The following is a 22,442-nucleotide window of genomic DNA, read 5'->3' on the forward strand; positions in this document are numbered from 1 at the left end:
CTTCTTAGCTTTACCAAAAGCTGCTCAGTGTGGAAACGACATGTCATCTGAAAGAACTCCTTTGGGCAAAATTAAGATTTTAAACAAACTGTGCTCAATATTTCTCTGAAGTGATTCTGACTATCTGTCTTAATGATCAAACTATTCCTCCACATGAATTCACTCAGTTGTATCTCTACTGTGGCATTTGACTCTGCCTCCTCTTGCTGGATGTACCCTCCTGCAGATTATATACTATATATAGCACGATTTATCTTTAATCTCCTTGTGATGTAACAGTGGAAACCATTTTCAGTTTCTCTTTGTTTTTTCAGCCCCACAATGTTTAACCTCTGAGGGCATGCTCAGTACACTATCCTCTTCATTTAACCAATGCACACTGCTATTTCTTCATCCACATACCTTCTCTTTGGCATCATTTTCTTCTGTTCCACTTTTTCTCTCATTCTTTTTTAATCTCGTTTGTTCACCACAGCTACCTTTAGGTGCTTCTTTTCTTTCAACTCCCTTCCCTCTTCATTAAAGTCACTGACAGCCTCAAGTCAGGGATCTGCTGCCCATCACAGAAAACTTTCAGAAGATTCAGATGATTTCCTAATGAAGGTCTTGTCTGACAAACTGTTGATATATTCCTAAATTTCATCATAGGAAACATGTCTCTTTAGATGAAGCCACACAAAAATGCACAATAGAATTAAAACACTTAGCAGCTTACAGCCAACCTTGAGTTATTAGGGCAAATTACATATGATGTAAGAGTGGGCGTAGTTTCACTGATGGAAACTGGCCCTCCAAGGATCTGACCCTGCATAATTAGACATTGCCGTGTCAGAGAAAGCATTTGATCAATGTTTCAACGCCATGTAATGATCTGCTTCATAAGCATGGCATCAAGGCGGCCTCAAGTAGCATGTAAGCCATCTGTCTAAGACTTGAGGAAAAGATGGGCCGAAGGTTTTATGGGGATGAGAGGAAAAGAGGGAGAGCATGAATGATTTAAGAGTGAATGCGAAGAGCAGATGACGGAATAAATAGAAAGAGGATATGAGCCAGAGCATATGCTAACTTACTGGCTTACTAAGGGGCGGTGTGAGGAACACGGGTACTATGACAAGTGATAACAGAGGGAAAAGAAGAGGACAGGTACAGTAAGAGAGTAGGAGTGTGGCTTCATACTTAAAAGCCTACATGGCTGGTTAGTTAATCAAAGAAATGCTCGTCTTCGCAGAAAGGACAACATTCAGACGCAGAATGACAAAACAAAGAGATTCGCTCAGGATGTGAGTAACAGATGTGAGGAGTGGCTAAAAATGCCCACTGCTTTTTCCACAAAATAGAAGAAGAGAAAATCAACGAAGCAGCACAGAAATAAAACACCAAACCTCAGAGACGTAGCAGAGACAGGTGTTATCTTCCAGCAAATGTGCTACTTCTTTTTAAAGAATTAATTACCCTTGACAGGAGAGGAAAAATGGCCAAAGGTAGAACATCACAAAGGAGGAAGAATGACTGTTAACGTCAAGGTGGATCCACAGAAGGGATAGACGGATAAAGGAGATTAGAGGAGAGAAGTAACAGGAAGTAATGTGAGAAGATGTGGAATATGATTTCTAGGTAAAATCTCCATAATAATAATTGGGTCAATCCTCCTCTGAGCATTACTCTGGCCTAATGCTATCGACTGTGTGTGTAAGGCTGATTGAGCGAGTGCCACTATGTGTGAGTGTGTCTGAGTGAGGATTACACACCCTAATCTCTTCTACCACCTGAAACTGAGATATTTGTCAACAACACAGGGGTACGGACACTTACATGCACACCAAGAAAACACAATGTGGAACGTGAGTCAGCACTGTGTTTGTGTGCTTACCGTAGATATTGGCAGTGTGGGACACTGGCAGGTGCAGAGCTCAGGCCTCATGCCCATAGATTGACTGTCAGACTAAGAATAGAAGGAGTGCTACAGGAAAAATGACTGCACCCCTCATTTTATTTCTCCCACTTAGGTCACCCACCTGGATTGCACCCTGACTCTGTGTGGCAAACAGTGCGGGTGACAGTGAAGGGAGAACGAGAGGGCACTGGGGGGTCAAAGAGACTTCAAGCGGGCATCAAAAATCAGTCGCTCCAGGTCAAAGTGTCCCCTTTTCTCTCTCTCTCTCTCTCTCTCTCTCTCTCTCTTATTATGTCACTCTCTAGAAATCTCTCATCTCAGCTATCATTACAGCAATTCTGCTCTAGAGGAAGAGATGGTCATGACATGAAGGAGAGACAAAGAAAGGAGGGAAAAAAATGTTTAGATGGAGTTGAATGCAGAACTATGTGGCATGTGCCTTTTGTACACTGAGCCCCTGGGACATTGCAATCTCTCTCCAGTCTCATCTTGGTGTGATCCGGTGCAGGAAGTCTGGGCCGGCCATAGATCATGATGTCAGGTGAGTCAGAGAGTTCTGGCCAAGTCTGGCTGAATGAAACCAACACAGTCTCCCAGTACAGGTGGGTACTGAGCCACTGCACTGAAAGATAGTATTCATTTTTATGTGTTTTGTTTACATATTCTTTGATCAGAGATTTTCTTTGACATTTTTTGTCACTGTTTGATGCATTTGGCCTTTCCATCCTGAGCATCACATGTTTAGGGGCTGTGTGCTGCACCATAAAGTCTATCTGATGATAAACCACACAGGCATTAGCAGGTTTAGCTTGCTGTTGGGGCCCGCCTGAAAGCTACTAATGGAAGTGCGTGCACAAAATCCATCGACAGAGTGCACAACAACACAAACCCAACGCACGCACGCATTACTGGCTCAATAAATGAGTTTACTGGATGTGGATGTGGATGTGGGAGAGACGAAGTGGAGAGAGGGAGAGAGAGGAAATGTTGAAGGACTTTCTCATCATTTGTATTTGCATCTAATAGCATAAAAGGTAGTTTATTACATATTTCATCTCATCCAAGGATGGTATTTGTCAATCATATGGTGGGTTTCTGCTATTCTCCTCCTAATAGAACAGTCACTTTCTGCAGTAACTGCAACTGAGTGCAGGAGAGCAGCTTAACTCTGGGTTGTATCAGTGATTTAAGTGCTATTCGAAATCACCACTACCGGCAATAGAAAGTACATCTACGGTGATTTACATGTAATGTTGATTGGGAGCAGAATCCTGTCTACATTTTCTTTTATTGTCCCCGCTCTCTCCTAATACCATCTTGATGAATTCAAATTATCTGCATTTATGAATCTGTTACCACACAATTCTCCCGTCTCTGACTCATCACTCAGGCTTACTGCAGAGTAAGTGAGTGTGTGTACTTGTGCTTGACTGAGTAATGCGTGTATACATGTGTATGTGTGTTTAAGTGAGAGAGAGAACGGAATGCATTGTGGGCATCTGTGTGTGTAAAAAATGTCGAAGTATGCGTGTACGAAAATATCTGTGATTTGAGCGTGAGCCAGGTCACAGAAGGGGAGGTGGGGGGTCGTATGCCTGCACCTGAGGCTCTAACTGCTAATGCTAACACTTGCTAACAACCCAGAGGACCCCAGTGGAGCTCAAGGACGGGGAGGTCAGACGGCTGGGCTGAATGCCCATGCCTGAGTCACCTGTCCTGGGGTAGCACTGAGACGCAAGCAAAGGTAGATGGAGTGTGGAGCCCAAAGGCCAAAGCATTCGCGGGACAAACAATAGGGAAGACAAGGCATGACTCCACACTGTCAATGCTTTAGGGCTTTATCTAAAGTGGGCTTTGGCTGCGCGCACACACACACACACACACGCACGCACACAGTAGGAACCGTTGCCACAGTAATGAGAGTAGGAGGACACTCCTCAGGAGGGAGGTGGGCCCTTCAGCCAATTCTCAGTTACTGATTATGCACACAGAGACAGAGCAGAGCAAAAGTGAGGAGATGAAATGAGCTACCGGGGCCCCTTGTATGCCCCAATATAAACTAACCAGGCACACTACTCAGAAGTACTCTTTACCAGTGAACCATTCATGTAACAAGCAAGCAAAGACAAAGCAAGAACACAACATAGCAAGGCTACAAGGCTAGATGAATGGTGAAAAGTAACAATTGGGATGATGCAATGATTCATGCGACCGCACATTTACATTTAAAGCATTTAGCCAACATCTTTAATGGGAGTCGAGTCTTTAGCGCGATTCTGTATGTGGCATAAATACACTGTAGGACCGTACGCATATACAAAGCCTTGGGGAACACTGTATAAATGTAAAATTGCTCTAATAGTCTACAACCTCATTAAACATTATTGCTTTGAATTCGGAAAGTGGGAGAAGAAAACAATTTACGCACCAAATAATAGATGCAATTCTAAAAACTGCTCAAGTTAAATGGTTTCTGCTTGCAAAGACTGCAAAGCTCAGTATTATACATCAACATAATGAGTGCCGTTAAAGGGGAAAAAAGAAAAAAACCACACATACACCCAAAGGCTACCAGAAAAGCATGTTCAACAAAAAAGGACAACTAAGTTATGACTCAGTAGGTTTTATAAACTTCTCATCATTCATAGCTTGGTGAGCTGGCACGGCGATCACCCTGCTCCATCCTGCCACTTTTAAGACATAGTGAGGACCAATATGACGGAGGCCAATATGTTTTAGAAGATAAGCTTGGCTTTGCAGCTTAATTGGACTGCCAAGAGTAAAATACAGTCTGCATGTCACTGAACCTGATGTTCATTCAGCTACAGGATGGTGTGTATACAGTATGTTCTCCAGGAAAACAAATATCAAATTTGATGCTTTTCATGAATTCTTCTAAGTTATTTCCCCCACTTACAGTTGTAGTTGTTAAATTCAATCCTTATCGATATAAATCTGCATTAAGAAGGACTGCTAGTTATTTAAGTGCTTTTTACCCTAAATCAGACAATAGCCAGGTGGGCTGTTTTAGGACCAGCACTGTCATGACACAGAAAGAATGACTGGACCCCAGAGGTAGAGCCCCGAGCAAATCCATCATCAAGAAGTCACTGTTCCAGTCTGGCAGTCAGTGAGCGCACCCCAGGGAGGCAAGACAAGCCCAGCATTACTGATTCTCCCAAGGGAAGGCCAAACGAAGCTGGAATGACTGATGCAACCCAGGGGAGGGTAATCGAGTATGGAATGACTGATGCCTCCTTCTGGTAGGGAGGCAATCCAGGAAGGTCTGGCCTCTAAGGATGCTGAACGGAGCAAAATGAGTCAACTCCAGAGCTGAACAAGTTTACAATGAAAGAAAGAGCAAGTGTTGATTTTGCACATTCAAGGCTGCAGGAAGGACATAATTTCACTTGTTTTGCCCAGAATTGGTTAAAGAAGCAGAGGCCGACACATATCCGCAAGATAAATAACTCAGAAAGAGTAGTATAATTATTGATGCCTAATGCTCTGTTTATTGCTCTCTCACGCAGTCTATTTTTCATTAAGTCTTGTCCTCTTGCTATCTCTCCATTCCTTTCTGCATTACATTTTCTTAACAATCACTCCCAAACCTGTGAAATACAGTAAACAGGCTTTACTGTGATCACATCTTGTCAAAAATATTAAGACAGACATCCAAACACATAGTAGAAAAAAGGGCGGAGAGCTAAAGAGCAATGGATTTATGGATTAAAGATGGATTAAGTGGAGCTACCACATGTTTGTTGAAGCACGATTGAAGCTGGCAAGCAATCAGAAACTGGTCATGCATTAGTCTCTTACTCTGTCAAATCTCAACAGCTGGTTCCCTCTGCCCTCTGACTGAGAGCGGGTCAGTGTTGCGCAACGCAAGAGAGACAGCAATGAAGATCAGCAATCAATAATGATCAACAGTGGCACAAAACGACACCAGGTCCACCACACACTACTTGGTGTTTCCTCTGAGATGAAATCGATAGAGCGGACAAACGGTTGTAACAAGTTACAAGGTGACAGAACTGACTTTGTTTTTCCACTAAATATCAAGAAGACACACTCAGACTCTTCTTCTAATAAACTTGTATGGCGGAAATATGTTCAGTTCTGTGTGATTTCAGCATTTGAATTACCTCACTGTAACAACGTCAGTTAATAACTTAGTGATAACAATTAAGACTTAATTGTTCATTACAGTCATTATGGAGAAACTCTCATCAACGCTTCGACCGCAGAGGAACTCAAGTCAGGACGCTTCTCAGAAATACTAACCGCAAAAAATACCATATACGTACTCGCTCAAAAACAACACAACACATACTCTTTTCTGCCTTGTTAGTTTGTTTATGCCTGTGCTACTATAAAGTCACAGCTTACTTCAAAACGGCCAGTAAACAGACAAAAATATGAAGCACGCACACACAGTCAGACAGACAGATGCACACGCTCTACAACAGTGATGCGCAGTTGGAATCATTATTTGTTATGCAGAAAAAGTGCCAAAAGTCCTAAAGTCAGTGAGGTATATATGTCTATATATATTTAACGCGACATACTGTGGAGGTGACAGAGTCCCCAAAACATCGGCTAGAACAGAATGTCTTGACAACCAAATGACTCATGAATAAAAAGAGCAAAAATAGAGGAGAAACAATGGATGAAGCAAAGACAGGCACCTTGGTGAGCCACCAAAAGAAAGGGCATTTACATAAAGAAAAGAACATAGACCCAGCAAAAACTTTGTAGCGATCAGCTGAAAAGCAAACATAAAAAGCATTTACATTAGTAACGACAGTCTCAAAAACGCATCCAAGAGCTGACTCCAAAACATGCAAGATGATAAAAGTTTTGAGTCAAATCATTAAAAAAAAAAAATCTCCTGCACAAGTACAAGTTTGAAACAAATTTCTATCCAATTTAGTAAGAAGAATAAAAGAAAAAGCAAAAACAGAATTTCTCCATCCTCCTGCTCGCTCTCTCCTGGAGTCCACGTACCTTGCAGAGTTTCTGGTAGCGTGGCGAGGAGATGGCCATCCTCTGGAGCCTGTGTAGGAAGACCACCACTTTCTGGAGGGAGGTCCGGACCATGGCCATCATCTTAAGACTGCTACAAGTCTGCAGCAGCCTGCTCCTGGTCCGCATGCTAGCACTGCCCTACCCCGCTCATATTGTTCTCCCTCTCCCTCTCCCTAGCCAGCCGACCAGACCCCAGCCAAGCTGACGTGATGAGCCCACACACACACACATGCACAGAGAAAGACAGAGAGAGAGAAAAAAAAAAATACACACACACACACACACACACACACACAAGCAAACGTACTCAGCTCAGCATGCCCCCATGTTTCGTCACATATACACGCTACACAGAGTGAGTGCAGCCTCAGTTAGCGCTCTCTCTCTGTCACTCTCTCAGAGCTCGCAGCATGCACACACACACACTCTCTCTCTCTCACACACACACACACACACGCATACGATGATGCAGGCGAGCAGGACAAGACGAGACACTCACTTTCTCCTCCACGCGGACATTCACACGCGCACCACGACTGCAGAGCCAGAAGAGAATCAAACAAATCACTTGTGACGGCACCCTGCAGAGTGAGAGGAGGGTGACCAAGAAAAAGGAAATGAAGAAGGAGGGGAAGGGGGAAAAAAAATCAACAGGAAGAGAAGAGGAGAAAGTGCCGGCAAGCAGGTAGGAAAGGAGAGAGTAAGGCACGAGTTGCACGGGAAGAGAGGAGATGCTGGTCGTACGCGGTTCACTTTTTACTGCTACTGATCCGGAGAGAGACAGAGAGGGAAGTGAGTGAGGGAAAGACAGGAGAGAGAGAGAGACGGAGAAAGTACTCCTTTTGGACCACAGAAAGAGAGAGAGGATGCAGAAAAGAAAAGAAATGGAGAGACGGATTAAAAGCAGCAGTGTCAGAGACGACAAACACTGCCTCTGCCGTGAAGGGAGAATGATATTATGCAAGGCAACCAATGGATCAATGAGCGAGAGTGAGAGAGAGCGAGAGCGAGAGAGAGACAGTAATAGAGGAGGACTGTGCGAGAACAAATGAGATGCACACACACAATAGAGTTAAAAAGTAGGAGGAGTTATTTCAGGCGTCCAGGGTTCCTGGAAGTAAATGTCCCATTCATTTTCTTCCTTGGCAGTGTTAGTGACTGACAGTTGGAGCACTTCCATGTTTGGATTGGAAATGAAATTTGCCCGGTTGAATAATGAGTACAAAAGTACAAAACGGTATGAATAAATGTCTGTTTCTCTCATAAAAATTAAAATTAAAAGCCAGTTTATATAAAAAAAACCTCACATAGACAACTTAAATAGTATTAGTATTTTCACAGAAGAAACATCCAACCACAGATGCAGCGCTAAAACCAAAAATCATATTCTGTAGAAATCCATTAATACAGAATAAATCATTTGACTTTCAAATAAAGGGTACATTTTGGATGAATTCCCAGCCACAAAGCATTTTTAATTCTCTACAGCTCTGTTTTGGGCCAATGTGCCCCTCTGAGTGGCCTCATCTCCGTAGCAATGGCAGCTGAGGCTCCGGGTTATGGTAGTGTTTAAGGCCATTTGCCTCATGGTCGACCTTAGACACGGGGGCTGAAAAAGCTCCTATACTTTGCTACCTTTGAGTGTGTGTGTGTGTGTGTGTGTGTGTGAGGGGGGGGGGATAGAAAGAGACAGAGAGAGAGACAGAGCACATATATCGGAGCACATGGAGGCTTTACTGGAAAACAGCAGATAAAAGTCGACAAGAAAGACAAGTAGGAGGAATGTATAGGAGAGGGATAAAGGTAGGAGGGAAAGGTCGGAAGAAGATAAAAAGACTTTTAAGCATCTTTTATCTATGTAGGCAAAAAGCTAAATCTGTAGAGAATGAATCTGTTGGAAGAACACAAGTACTGAGGAGATGACATCAAGAGACAAAACAGCAGGACAAGAAAAAGAGTCATCTAAACGCAGAGATAGGCAAACAATCAGTAACGTTTATCATGCAGCAGCGACTGGGCTCCCGCAGAACTACTGACCACACAGTATTAGACACAGGTGGCTATTCATGTTGTCTATGAGTGTTTATATTGACTTCCATTTGAAGAGCTACTGAAAAACACTCCATTTCTCCCAACTGCAAGACAAGAGGTATTTATTTGAAGTGAGGATGAAAATCTCTCGCCCAAGAGAAGCACGCTTCACGCCGACGGTTCCCCGTAACTATGAGTCATACATTGAAAATGAGCACAAACTGACTCACAAACACACACTCGCACAAATGATGTATCCACTGTAGCACTACTGGATGCATTACAGCACTTGGCCCCTGCTCGCCTTGTGTCTTTATACAGATGGGGAGGAGGGGGGTGACTCTGAGGCACAGAAGAGAAATGAACACATAACAAATAAATTCCTTTGAACCAACATGCAGTTTACCTACGCAGCGAGTTAGAGTAATCATCATTTACAAACCGGCTTGTGCACAGATGTACACAAGCATTCACTACTAGAGGGGATCATGACGAGCTTACTGAAGAGCTCTGTTTAGACAAGGTTTAACTACAGCGTCCAATTCAGTCATTCCACGAGTATTGACTTTGCTTCGCAGGGAATTACAAGGGAGACTGACTGTTTTGTTGGCCCAGTCTTTGTGGCACTGACAGTACCGGGTTTCAACTAAGACGATGGAGGAGGCACTGAAGTCTAGGCTACTCACATCGCTACAGTCAACACACACACATGCAACTCAAGTTTGATAAAAGCATCTCACCCAGCTGTGTGCACCCTTACACGTTTCTGCTTGGTGACATTACTGCTATACCTTCCACCATGTGAGCACATGTGTGGATTTATATAGAGTTAGAGAGAGAAGATTGAGTCTGCAACGCCGTTCGCACCAAGGTAACTATCCCTTTACCGACACACGTTTTACTGAATCACATTTCCAGAAAATAAACTATTTAACAATATACCGTGTATGGATAACACAATACAAAATCAAAAATACCATAATAGCAGGTTTATTCATGTCACTCACCTGTAACTACAATGCCACGATCATATATATATATATATTTATGACTTGCGGAGAAGACTGATAGCACTCTCATGCCTATACTGTAAGTATTTAGTATTTATTTTCATTTAACCCACCAAAGTGAAATGTAAAAACAACAATTTGTGGTTTTACAGGGAGTTCGGTGCTGTAACGGCTTCTTGGTAAACTGGACTTTGCAGCCCTTGACCGCTGTTCTTTATGCTGTGTTAAGCTTATCACCATGCTTTGATAATTAATGGACAGACAAAAGAGCAGTATCAATGTTCTCAACTCGCTCTAAGCGAGCAAGCAAATGGTTGTTGTCTCCCATTTTGTTCCCAAAATGTTAAACTATTCATTTGACACCATCACAGTTTATCATTAGTGCATCATGTGTCAGAGCATCAGCTGAGTCGTATTCATAATCCACTCAGCCTCTGCATTTTCAGGAAATTTCAGTTAATGTGCCACATTTGTATTTGTCACTGCTCCTATCCTCCCTTTCACCAACTGTGGACTTAATATGAAAATAGCAGTCAGAATGACACTGGCCTGTGGCCAAAAACTGTGATTAAAGTAGCCTGCCGCCCCACAGTGGCAGAGCAGTCATTATGAGTTAGTAAAAGAGTTGGGGAGACAACTCTCTATGTTAACACATGTCCTCTAAGGCTCAAAGTCTGCCTCTGTTTCAATATCCCACTCTCTAGACATGAATGTCATCCATCAATGCCGATTCCAACTGAGGCAGAGAGATTGAAGTTTGAGGAAAAGGAGGATAAAAATAAAGACAGTGGGTGATGAGCAATTCAGAAAGGCTCATCGACATGGTGCTGTGCCAATACTTCTTCAGATATCATACTTTGATTGATACGTATATTAAATTTCAACTCAGTTTCTTTTTTACCATGACACATTAGATGACTTTGACAAAGTTTTTAAGAATAAAATCCAAAACTATACGGGATGTGTCCTTCAAATTTTCAAAGGGACTTATAATGATGGATCGTTGTAACTGGCAGAAAAATGTGATAATACCCATTTCTCCCCAGCGATCTGAGAATTGTAGTTGACTAACACTAAACCCAACCAGGCCTCAAAAGCTGTAGCTGAGTTGTAAAAGTCTCTGAGCCTCACGTTCACACCAAGTGAATGAATCCTTAGAAATGTGAGTGTAGTTCATGTAGTGATTCATACCCTTGGCCTGTTTTTAAATAACTGGAACTGGAAATGGGAGCGATAGCAGTGTGGCATTGAAGACAATGAAACAAAGGATGTTATTGTTCACTTTGAGCTTTCAGATCTGAAAAATGTATGATACTGTAGCGATTTTTCAGAGACAAGGAGTTTATCCGAGGAGCAACAAGCAGCTAAGAAACACACACAAACACCAAGTCAGTGACCATTCCTGAGAACAAGAGGTTGTGCAAATGAAAGCCCCTCAGTGTACAATCCAAAAGAGATGAGGACAAGACTGACAGGGTCAGCGATTTCAAAGAAAACCTTTCAACTAGGAGGAGAATGTCAAAAAAGAAGATTAGAGCCTGTTTTATCTGTTGAAATGGTGAGGTGAAGTGATTTAGGGATTAAAACGTTACATAAAGCATAAAATGACGTGTGTCAACAGATCCCTGAGGGAAGGTCTGGTTGAATGACAAGCTAGTGAGGGGAAGCATAAACACACACACACACAGAATTTCTAATCAGCATAGGACAAGAAGATCAATGAGCTGCACTCAATGCATACAAGCACTCTCATGCCCTCCGTATGCCCTCGTTCACACACCTTAAACCAGCAGCTTGGATGCGCCCACACACACACCCCTGCCTCAGTTCTATTGGCGAAGGATGCGTTAATGAAGGATGACACTGGGATAATAGGCTAGCACCTGTGCATAGATTCCACACACACACACACACAGTATCACTACAGCCCTACCTCCAGTTGTCGCCTCAGCTCCTTCACATGGACGGAGTCTTGCGACAGATCTTCCCTCTGGGAGGCGTCGGCCAGGACGTTGACTGTAGTCTCTGCCTCCTGGAGCCATTTGAGGAAGGACTCCAGCTCCCTGAGAGACATCTGCAGGCCCTTCAGTTCGCTGTCCAGCTGGGCATGACGGTCACTCGCCCTGCCATGAAAAACACATGATTTAGGACTTTGTTTAGGACTACTGTAGCAGTCCCTTATGTGACACAGTGAAACTATGTACAGGTAAAAGAATTTATGCGCACCTATTGTTGATGCTGTTCCAGGCGGCGTTGTGTTTATCTGTGACCTCTTTGATCCTCCTGGTGTCGTCAGTAGAGTACTCCTGCAAAAGATGACTGGACAGCTCGTTGAAGGCCGCAACTGTAGCTTGGCTTCGGCCCAGGTCTTGGAGGAATGCCTACATAACAATCACCATGGAGGTATTAGGATCATCATGATATCTGCTTTAGTCATACAAATTGCTAAGCGAGAATATTAATGACCAATTATCTAAAATCAATGGAAGTGAAATTGAACTTCAGGCACTAAAAACACTAAGAAATGTGTTATTCTACTTCTTACCCATCTGACATTGTTATTTTCACCTCTGCTTAATCAAGCAGGTTACATAAGAGCCAACTGTTATTCATGAGGCCAGATTATTATTTTCAATTTAGCATTAGAAAAGAAGTCATCCATATATGACCCCCAGGCTCCTGTTCTTTTAACAAAAAGCAACACTTCACTATTTTAAATGGACAATTACTCATCATTACAAGACCGCACAAACCAGGAGCAGATAGCTGTGTATCTGAAGTGCAGGAGTCTGTTAAACTCAGTTGCCCTCTAGTGTTTGGTTCCTGTAATGCACCAGACACACTCATGAGGCAGAATTTGTTTCCAGACACTCGGCCAAGTCATCATCTCAAATTAAAATGATGGATGATGTGGGTGTACTAATGTTATTAAGTTCAAAGAGATACTGCAGAGAGGTGATTTATTCATTCCCACCCTGTACACACTTATAGAGCTATATAATGGACCTCTAATACTTTGAAGTTTGATTTGGTCTAAGATTTTTCGATTTATTAGGAAAGTGAACAGACAAATTCCCTTGAGTACATTTCTAGTCTACCGCAATGACAAGGAAACAGACCCAGAGTAAATGACCTCAGGAAGGACAGGCGTTAAGACACCCATAGGACATGGAGGGAAAGTTTAGCAGTGAAACTTTCCGCTAACCTTGTTGTCAGCAAGCTGTTTAGTCAGGGGATCTCTAGACTGCTGAAGAAGGTTGTGGAAGCGTCCTTCATTGTGCCCAATAAGAGCTTTCACCTCCCTCCTCTGCTCCTCCCACTGGTTGCTGTGGCCAATCATGGTGTCCAGCTGCTGGAGCCGTGCCTCAACACCATGCTGAGTGCTGTCCCACTGGCTGCGTACCTTCTCCACTAGAGATGAGACAGATGCGTGATGAGCAGGAAGAGAACAAACAGAGGGTGCTTTAAAACAAGACACTGTTAAGTGATGGTCATAAATACAAATGCTGTTAGATAAAACCAAATCACTTAGAAATAAAAACAAGCTGCACATGTTCAAAAATCCAGAGAAGTCTATAAAAAAAATACATTTTGTTTGACACACTCCTGTTGTCTTTGAAGAAGCTTGTGTTTTTTTTACAGGTGACACATTCAAACCATTCAGTGGCTCTTTAGTGTGATCATTCTGCTTTATACATACGTTTCTCAGTGATGGATGTGCGAACATCCAGGTTAGAGGTCTTATTTTTGATGTTCTGTGCCAGCGTGAAAATGTCCTCTAGTTGGGGGTGACGTTGTTCCAGGTCATTCTTCGTAACCTGCCAGTAGAATAGACACAGTCAGACAGAGTGTGTAGCTCATTGGACTGTATTTGGCAATTCACATTTATAAAAATATGTACTGTTCCATTCAGAAATGTTCACCACACAAACATATCCACAACTTCTCTCTCTTGCTGTTCTCTCTGCTCCCCGTTTTTCACCTGAAGGCGTCCCATAGTGGTCTTGATCTCCTCCGTGTCCCCCACAGTGACAATGTTTGACTTAAGCATCTGTGTGATGAGGAGAAGCCAGTCTGCCAGTTCGGTGGCTGTCTCGTTGAGGTCGGTGGGCGCCACGGTGTCTGGTGTGTGCGGGGTTTGGTGGTGGGGGTCCTCGCTCACCAGGCTGGCCATCTGCACGGCTGAGGGGACTGCAGACACTGGAGCAGGGGTGAAAAAAGGTAGGGAATGTTGACATATAGAGCCTTTTTGAAAAGGAAATGATGCATTGTACATTAAAGATGTTAAAGTAAGAGAGGAGGTGCTGTCAAATAGCTCTCAGGGGATAGTGGCATCACACTAAATCATGATGAATGAGGCATCTGGGCTTGTTTTGGTGTTACACGACCACGACTGTGTTGCTCAGCTCTTGTTATTTCATCATGCATTTTCATGCCCCAGATTAAGCCAAGCCAATAAGGAATTTAAAATCTGCCACCTGAGTACTATTACCGTTACTATAACTACATATTTATAAGTTTGTCGCTTCTTGTTTATGATCCAATATCCCATGCTCTGTCTCATTCAGCGCTTAATACTTCATTGGGACCGTGTTGAGTCTTTTCATTCCTCCACCAAAGATAAAGCTGGGAACACAGAAATTTGAAAAATCATTCGTTTAAATAAATGGATTTCTAAATATCTTTACCAAGCTGCTGGTGCTGAACGACTTGTTGGTGCTGTGTCCATGAAGAGACAGGTGGCTGGAGAGATTCCCTTAGTCGACCATCTAGAGCTTTCCAATCAGCTGCCAGCTCCTCTACCTTACTCTGTACACATGAAACATACATGCAATTAATAAATGAGTACAATAACAACAAAATTAGCAACAGGAAACTAAGTGTATCCACTTTTTAATGAAACAGACCATAAATCCTCACTAGATTATGGGAAATTAAATGAACTAACGCGGCCTAGTTGTACTTAAACAGTCCAATATGGTATAGTTATATGCCACGAATAGCAGTATTTTATATTACTATGGAAGCTGGGACCTTTTCCTGAGGCAACAGCTGCTGTCGTCTCTGTAGCTCTATAGAATGAGCCAAAAGGTCCTCCAGGTCCTTCTTCCTGTCCTTCATGGAGGTCTCCAGAGCCTTGTAAGACAGGTAACAGCCTACTTTAAGTACCATATTGTGTCTGTGATAAATGGGTTTTCAGTGAGGTTAGGTGTGCTGGTTCTTGTACCGTATTCAAATGATCTACCTGTGCTTGGCCAGGGCTCAGGCCTCTGGTCATGATTGTCTGGTGTGTGACGACGACCCAGTCAGTGAGTCTGTTCATCCTGTCCTGGAACTGGGCGTGACTTTGCAGGTTGGCCTCCACCTCCCCCACTTTGTCCAGCAACTCATGGGTCACCTGCAGGGGAGAGGGGGGTAAAGAAATGAGTGAAAGGAGGGGGGGAAGGAGGACAGACAGCAGAGAAGGAGTCAAGCAGCAAATGAAGAAACACAGCACAGGCAACAGGAGATGTTTTGGTTGTTGCGATGTTGTTAAACATGGTAAGCATAAGTATTACAGTATCACCATATTTACTATATAAAGTTGCTTTCACCTTTCACATAAACTTTGAAGCCTAGGCAGAAGAATAAACTAATAATAATAAAAAGCTATGTTAAAAAGTTGGGATATGAGCTTGAATGTAATGTGGTTACAACTCTCACTTTGCTCCAGCTCAGGTTGATGGCTCTCAGTTTGCCAACATGTTGCTCTCTGCTCTGAGGGCTCATACTCGGACTGGCCAGGATCTGAGGCGCGTGCTTGTTAACCCATCCGAGACGTTCATTTTGTGCATCCATTTCCTCTGCAAGGGCCTGCAAGGGAAAAAACACAATGGCCCTTAATTCCACAAAGATCACAAAAAGAGAGTAAAGTAACACTGTGAAGCTCAGCAGTAGAATATAGAGTTGTTCCGAATAGCCACATAACATCATTCATTTTACTTTTCCCCTATGTAGCTCCACAGAGGAAAAGTCTGGCAGAGGTTGTTGTCAGAAAGGAATGAAGACAGAAGAGTGATTGTATTTCCTTCAACAAATATGCATTGTTCAAATCAAGGGATGTGTGAGCTGGGCTCTTTCTGTGTACATTTGCTGGGCTTGACAGGTTTTGCTTGTGAAAGACAAACAGAGAGCAGACCATAAAAATAACTGAATCTACCAAGCTCTAGAGCAAAAATAGAAATCCCTGCACTCTCATGAATCACTCTAAGAGGAGTATGTTTCGGGCTTTGCTGTACCTTGAGTTCTTTGAGGTTTTTCTCAGTGGCAGTGACAGGTAAGAAGCTGACAGCGTTTTCTGCCTGCTCTAGCCATACAGCCAGCTCCTCACGTCGCCTCACCAGGTCTGACAGAGCAGGTTCCCCTCCAGCCAGCCTGCACACAGACACCACACAAATACATTATGCTCTGGGATTAGGATCTTCATTTCTTTTCACTTAAAATTACTGTTGTAGACCGATTGTCCACACTGATAGTATTACCTGTCACACAGTGATAAAAAACAAAGACTGTAAATGACTGATTAGCAGCCGTAACCTCTGTGTGACATTATACTGTAAAAGCAAGTGTTATATGTATTTGTGAAGCAACATCCGGTGTGTTTCTGAGGACACGTTACCTTCGCTGTCTCTCAAGGACCTGACGGTTGACACCTCTCCAGCGCTGACTGAGGGTGTCTAGTTTCTCTTCAAGCAGGGACCCGTCAGGAGATGACAGCTGCCCAATTATCTGCTCCCCAGTGCGGGTCAGTGCGGCCAGGACGGGCTGGTGACTGGCAAGACCTTCCTCCAGCTCCTAGAATACGTATAAAGGAATGACAGAGAGCATGATGGACAGAGGCGGAAAGAAGCAATAAACAGGTAGAATCGGGAATCAATCAAACAGCATAAGCCAGGCCAAATCCCGCGCTCAAGTCCATCTCTTCAAGCAAATCCTTGATTGACATCTGGCATGATTTGTGGCACATTGAGATTTAAGCTGCCAAATCTCTGCTTCCACTAAGAGAGATTTAACTTGCCAAGACAGGCCCGTAAAATAGGGTGAGTGATTGTAAAGTCTACTGAAGGGTGAGTCAGCTAATTGATCTCTCAATTCCCATCCACTTGATCCCTCATCTCATTGTCAGCAACTGTGAAAACATGTAAAAGAGCTAGATGGATTAAGTGCAGCTCTAACTTTGGAAATCACACTGATAAAGGTGTAAATGGCGGTGCTGCTGTGAGTGGTAATGCAGCAGCCTCAGAGAATTTACTTCCTCTGCGAAATGAAAATGTCGCTTTAAATCAGAGGCACCTTCTCATCTTACTCCTCAGTTCAATTCTTTCCATTTCTTGCTTTGCATAATGAGCAGTTAGATGTGCAGTGTGTTTGTGCATTAGGTACAGTATAACGGCAGTTTTTCCCCCTTGGCAACGAAATGCAATTGTCTCCCAATTCCAATAATCTAGCTGCTTGTGTTTCAAACATATTACTAATGCATCCTGGGAAGGTAATAATCCTGCTTGAAGGTTGTAAACATGTGGGATATTGTGAGTTTATATTTGGCTGATTATTGTTCATAGTCATAAAGGTAAAATGCGATGAAAGTTTTCTATAATGGCATTAAAATATGTAAAAGCATGAACTAAGATAGTCTGTTCTTCCCGCAGTGAGACTTACATGCATGCTGGTGTATTTGGTCACATCACACCAGAGACATCTGTAAGTTCAGGCAGTCATACGCACTTGCACATAATTAGACCTCCGTGTGCTCCTCGTTCCTCCACTGACCTCTTGGTGTTGTGATGCAGAGTCCAGGTCCAGCTGTCCATCGGGACCAATGCTCTCAGACAGCAGCGTCTCTGTGTCAGTCAGCCACTGACTGAGGTCATTTGTGTCGCAGTGGAACTGGCTCCACTCTTCTAAGGCGCGGTCAAAACTCCTGCAGGACAGCAGGACACAGGAAAGGATCTTTTACTGGCCAGCGCAAACAGAAGCAAGCAACCCCTTTTCAGTCTTCATATGGGAACCTCACTATTGTTTCAAAACACAAAATTGCAAACCTGTCCTTTACCCACAAATACCTCAAAAATGTACATAGTGTTTGTACTTGGTTACTTTCCCCCAACGTGTAGATGTTATTTCTTCCATTCTGTAGGTATATATACAGTATAACACCTGCAGAAAGAAAGGAGTGTATGCAAATCTGAAAGCTGAGCTTGGTAAAATGTGCTCAACAAGAAAGTAAGTGAATGCTGGTGTGTGTGTGTGTGTGTGTGTCACAGTAGCTCTGCAATGCTGATGTTTGTGTGTGCACAATGTAAATCTTCCTTATCAACTTGTGCATAAACCACAATTTCCAAATGTAGATCTACACACTGTGGAAGTTAATTTCAAGCAGAAACTAATGCCAATTACCCTGCATAATCTTCTTATGAATCTTTTTCGGTTTCCTCTTAAACGTGAAGCTCATTTTGTAGAGTTCTTACTGTGAATGGTGACAGTAGATTCTGGCTTTGATTGCTCCGTAATAACTTAAAACAAATATTTTCTTTACTTCTTTGCTCTTGTTTAAGGCAGAATAGGCTTACTATAGAACTGGGGTGAGAATTTATGGAATAATTTATGGTAAAATTATAGAAGTTGTGGTAAAATTGAGTTCACCCACTGGGAAGTTCAATGGTTTAAAACGAGCAAAAAATGGCACAGCTGATTATTATTAAACACCAGAGAATGTCATAACAATCAGGAGTCTGACAACACACTACTGAATAAATCGGCACAGACCGAGAGCCTGATTACATAAAATGCTTAATACAAAAAACAGATCTTTAGCGCCCTGCTGGTCTGCATGAGGGCTATTTCCTTTTAGAGCATCGCTCTGAGCACAACAAATCTGATCAGGGAGACAAGGTGAGGAAATGAGTTTTGGATGAGCAATTTCACAAAATATACTCCGTTCTTTTGATTTGTAATGATGCCCAGAGGTTATTGTGATTACAGACAGAGTGCTTCAGCATTTGTGTGCAATCTTCAGAACTAGCTTACTAGTTTATTCTGGTATGTGAACATACTGTGCTCAGCAAATGAAGACAGTTTATGCCCAAGGACTTGTGTTGATGTTAGTCAAGGTCGGCGTGTGCGTATGTTTGTATATGCATAATTGTGTACATATGTGTGTGTGTCAGTGAGTGAATGAGTGAGTGAATATCTGAATAGGCATGAGACTGTTTATGCCCAAGGGATTTTTTTTTTTGATAGTAATCAAGGTCAGTGTGTGTTTTTGTGTGGGGTGCTTGATTGTGTGTTCTGGTCTATCTCTTCATCTGTTCCTGTTGTCTCCTGACTAGCAGACAGCTGGCATTTAATGTCCCTGCAGCTTCGACCACATAACCGGACAGACAGATTCACACAAATTTGCATCTGAAAAAATAGCTTTTTTACTTCTATCCACTGCCACAATACTTTTGTGAAAGACTTATTCAAGTTTGTTTCAACACCTTATTTCTAGTTTATGGATGTATGTACAGTGTGATCTTTTGTTCTGGCTGTGTGTGAAGTTGATGCACGCACCCCTTGCGGTGGTTGTACATGCGGTTGAGGCGATCCCACTCAGCATTGAGCTGTGTGAGGGCGTCTCCGATCTGGGCAACCTCAGCAGGTGAAGCATCCTGAATGGCATCAGGCTGGCGCTCATGGATCCCGGTGACCTGCTCACCAAGACGCTCTAGATTCTCTTTGATAAGCTACAAAAACACAAATGCGAGATGGAGGAAAAGGGACAGTGAGGTGTGAGAGGGAGGGAGGAGACTAGAAATTACAACACTGGCTAAAAAGTTCACATAGCTAGTAGGATGTTAGGTGGCACAGAAGAAAATTGCATCATTTCAATTCTAAGAAAGACTGACTTTAGTATTTTGCTGATCACTCCAAAAGAAAGGACAAGCTCAAGCTTAATCATTTATGGTGCTGAATAATACCAGAAATTCCTAAAGTAAGATAAAAATGTCTCATAAGTTTTAACTCTTTGTTTTGGAAAGACCTCCGCCTGGGTGCAGATCTAGTGTTCACTATTAAATAATTTTTTCTATTTCTATATCTCTATAAAGAAGTGTTCACTAACTTTCTTTTATCTGTGTTTCTTTTGTTCAACTTTGTGAAAACTGCTATACAACAGCAAATCCACTGTAATGCCACAGATCTTTTTTGTGAGGTGTTTCCGGTGACAATTTTTAATGTTGCACGTTGGTTCTATATATTTATGTGTCGTCTCACCTTCAGTGTGTCCTCCTGGCTAGAAAAGTCTTCGTACAGCCCCCCACTGAGCTCGGAGGAATTCAGAAGCAATTCGTTGTCGGCCATGGCGAGGAGCACTTTGTTGATGCCCAACAGGTAGTCGGAGGGACTCAGTGAAGGAGCACTGCTACGCTCCATTGAAGCCATCTCCTGCACCACACAGAGGCCGGAAAAAACCCAAGGCAGAGGGAAGTGACAGAAGTGAGATGGGAAAAACCGCATGACCTCTTGTTGTGCCACAACATAATACAACAAGTCACACCATGCTAACTCAGCTCTACAGTCGATCCATAAAAGCACTGACAGTGAAAGACACAACTCAGTGATTAAAGTGCTCTCCCAGTTAGTGTCTGCATGCACAGAGCATATGCAAATCCCTCACCTCAGCTAAAAACTCTCTTGTCTGCTCTGTGAAGGTGTGAGAGGACGACGACTCAACAGAGACTTCCACCTGCCTGATACGCAGCACCCTCAGCTCCTAAAGCAGGCCAATACACACATAGTGACCAAACTGCACAACAGGCAAACACAATGACAAGTAGCCAAGCTGTCTTAGATTAAAAAACATGTGAGCCCCGCTTAAGGTAGATAGGACATATTTTTTCATGCATCTCACCCTGTGAGCAGAATATTGACTCTGCAGCCGGAGCAGCAGAAGTCTCAACTCCTCCCTCTGGCCTTCGTCCTCAGCTTGCTGCAGCAGTTCTTCTCCTCTTCTCAGCAAGTCTTCCACGCTGGCTTTCTCCTCATCCATCTGGTGCAGAGAGACATATGGGTCAACTGGTCGAGAGGCTGCGATTCAGGTCCAACTTACAGTATTTGGAGAATTTTATGAATGAGTACATAAGTCTTTAATACGTTTTAAATCTATCTATCAATTCAGTTAGTATAGAAAATAACAACTTACACACCAGAAACTGACATTAGCTGTATGTTGCTTCTTTGCTAAACGAGCAACAAGCTGTACAGTTGCTGAAAATACTGTTTAAAACACAATAAAAGCTTCCTGACTGCCACGTTGACCTTGCTTTGGACTGGTCAGGTTTGTTCAACGTCATAACCTTGATAACGCAGCTTAAATTCAACACTTGTTACGCCTTGAATTGCCCAATCAAAGCTTGTCTTATCAGGTGGCAGTTTTATATAACATGTAGCACAGCATGTTCTTCATAGAAAAATCTCAAAACTTCAGAAAGAGAATAATAGGCAAACTGGGGCGATTTTCTGTGTGTGTGTGTGTGTGTGTGTGTGTGTGTGTGTGTGTGAGAGAGAGAGAGAGAGTGTGTGTGTGAGAGAGAGAGTGTGTTTTCAACTTTATCTGGAAAATTGCAAGAGATGGCCAACCTTAATGGAAACATTTGACCAACAATGGACAGAGTGCCCATTTCACCATCTGCAATAATACTACAATATCTGGGGCTCTATATTAAAAAAAGCAGCTACTACCTTGCCGCTCAAGCCTTGTACATGTGTACATATCTTATAATAATACCATAATTATCAATCATCACTGTGAGTACTTTGAAAGTTTCAAAAACTAAACAAAAAAGCTACAAAAGGACGTAACTGAGAAGTGACCTTGTATACCTTGTCATCATCCAGAATGTTTGCGGGGTCCTGCTGCTGCAGAGCCCTCAGTGTGGCCTGGAGCTCAGCCTGAAGGTCCTTCACTTCACTGAGGACCAGAGGCTCAGCAGGCCAAGTCTGACTCTGGCTCTCCGTTCGGCTCTCCTGGCTGTGAATGACCTGACGACACAGGACAAAAACCATGCCTCGGGTCAAAACAGGCAAAATGAATGCAATTATCTGACTGTGGTGTAATATGTGACAATGCACTGAATCCAAATACAGCCTTTCTGTATTTTCTCTAAAAACTCACGGTAGCTATTTCAATGCAGTTTGAAGGAATAAACAAGTATGTCCCCTTTGTCATTGGTAAAATAGTTTGTGGTGACCTTCAAGTGCTACCATTTCCTTTACCTGCTGAGGCGCCTGCTGGCCAAACTCAACACCTCCTGATTCCAGACTGGTCATCATCTGAATACCAAGAACAAGGAACAGACAGAGTGACTATACAGACTATATACCACATGCTTTATATTTCACAGTTTAACCTTTTGGATCAGCATTGAAGCATTAACAAACATTATCAAAGGTGATAA

The 22,442-nt window shown here is 42.9% G+C and overlaps 1 protein-coding gene across 1 annotated transcript in view; it reads right to left on the reverse strand.

The window, feature by feature from the left end:
- The window catches only part of utrn (utrophin), a 174,787-nt gene that overhangs the window by 103,353 nt on the left and 48,992 nt on the right, over positions 1-22,442 (reverse strand). Inside the window, exons 38-55 of the mRNA XM_070849703.1 lie at positions 22,261-22,317; positions 21,868-22,026; positions 20,897-21,034; positions 20,663-20,758; positions 20,260-20,430; positions 19,558-19,730; positions 17,776-17,926; positions 16,625-16,800; positions 16,245-16,380; positions 15,670-15,819; positions 15,212-15,364; positions 15,001-15,102; positions 14,655-14,775; positions 13,949-14,166; positions 13,667-13,784; positions 13,172-13,377; positions 12,193-12,347; positions 11,900-12,089 (exon numbers count right to left, since the gene is read on the reverse strand). Of these exons, the coding sequence (XP_070705804.1) occupies positions 11,900-12,089; positions 12,193-12,347; positions 13,172-13,377; positions 13,667-13,784; positions 13,949-14,166; positions 14,655-14,775; positions 15,001-15,102; positions 15,212-15,364; positions 15,670-15,819; positions 16,245-16,380; positions 16,625-16,800; positions 17,776-17,926; positions 19,558-19,730; positions 20,260-20,430; positions 20,663-20,758; positions 20,897-21,034; positions 21,868-22,026; positions 22,261-22,317 (2,670 nt within the window). The remainder of the gene's footprint in view (positions 1-11,899; positions 12,090-12,192; positions 12,348-13,171; positions 13,378-13,666; positions 13,785-13,948; positions 14,167-14,654; positions 14,776-15,000; positions 15,103-15,211; positions 15,365-15,669; positions 15,820-16,244; positions 16,381-16,624; positions 16,801-17,775; positions 17,927-19,557; positions 19,731-20,259; positions 20,431-20,662; positions 20,759-20,896; positions 21,035-21,867; positions 22,027-22,260; positions 22,318-22,442) is intronic.

Source organism: Pempheris klunzingeri, chromosome 18 (assembly GCF_042242105.1).
Source record: "Pempheris klunzingeri isolate RE-2024b chromosome 18, fPemKlu1.hap1, whole genome shotgun sequence".
NCBI lineage: Eukaryota > Metazoa > Chordata > Actinopteri > Acropomatiformes > Pempheridae > Pempheris > Pempheris klunzingeri.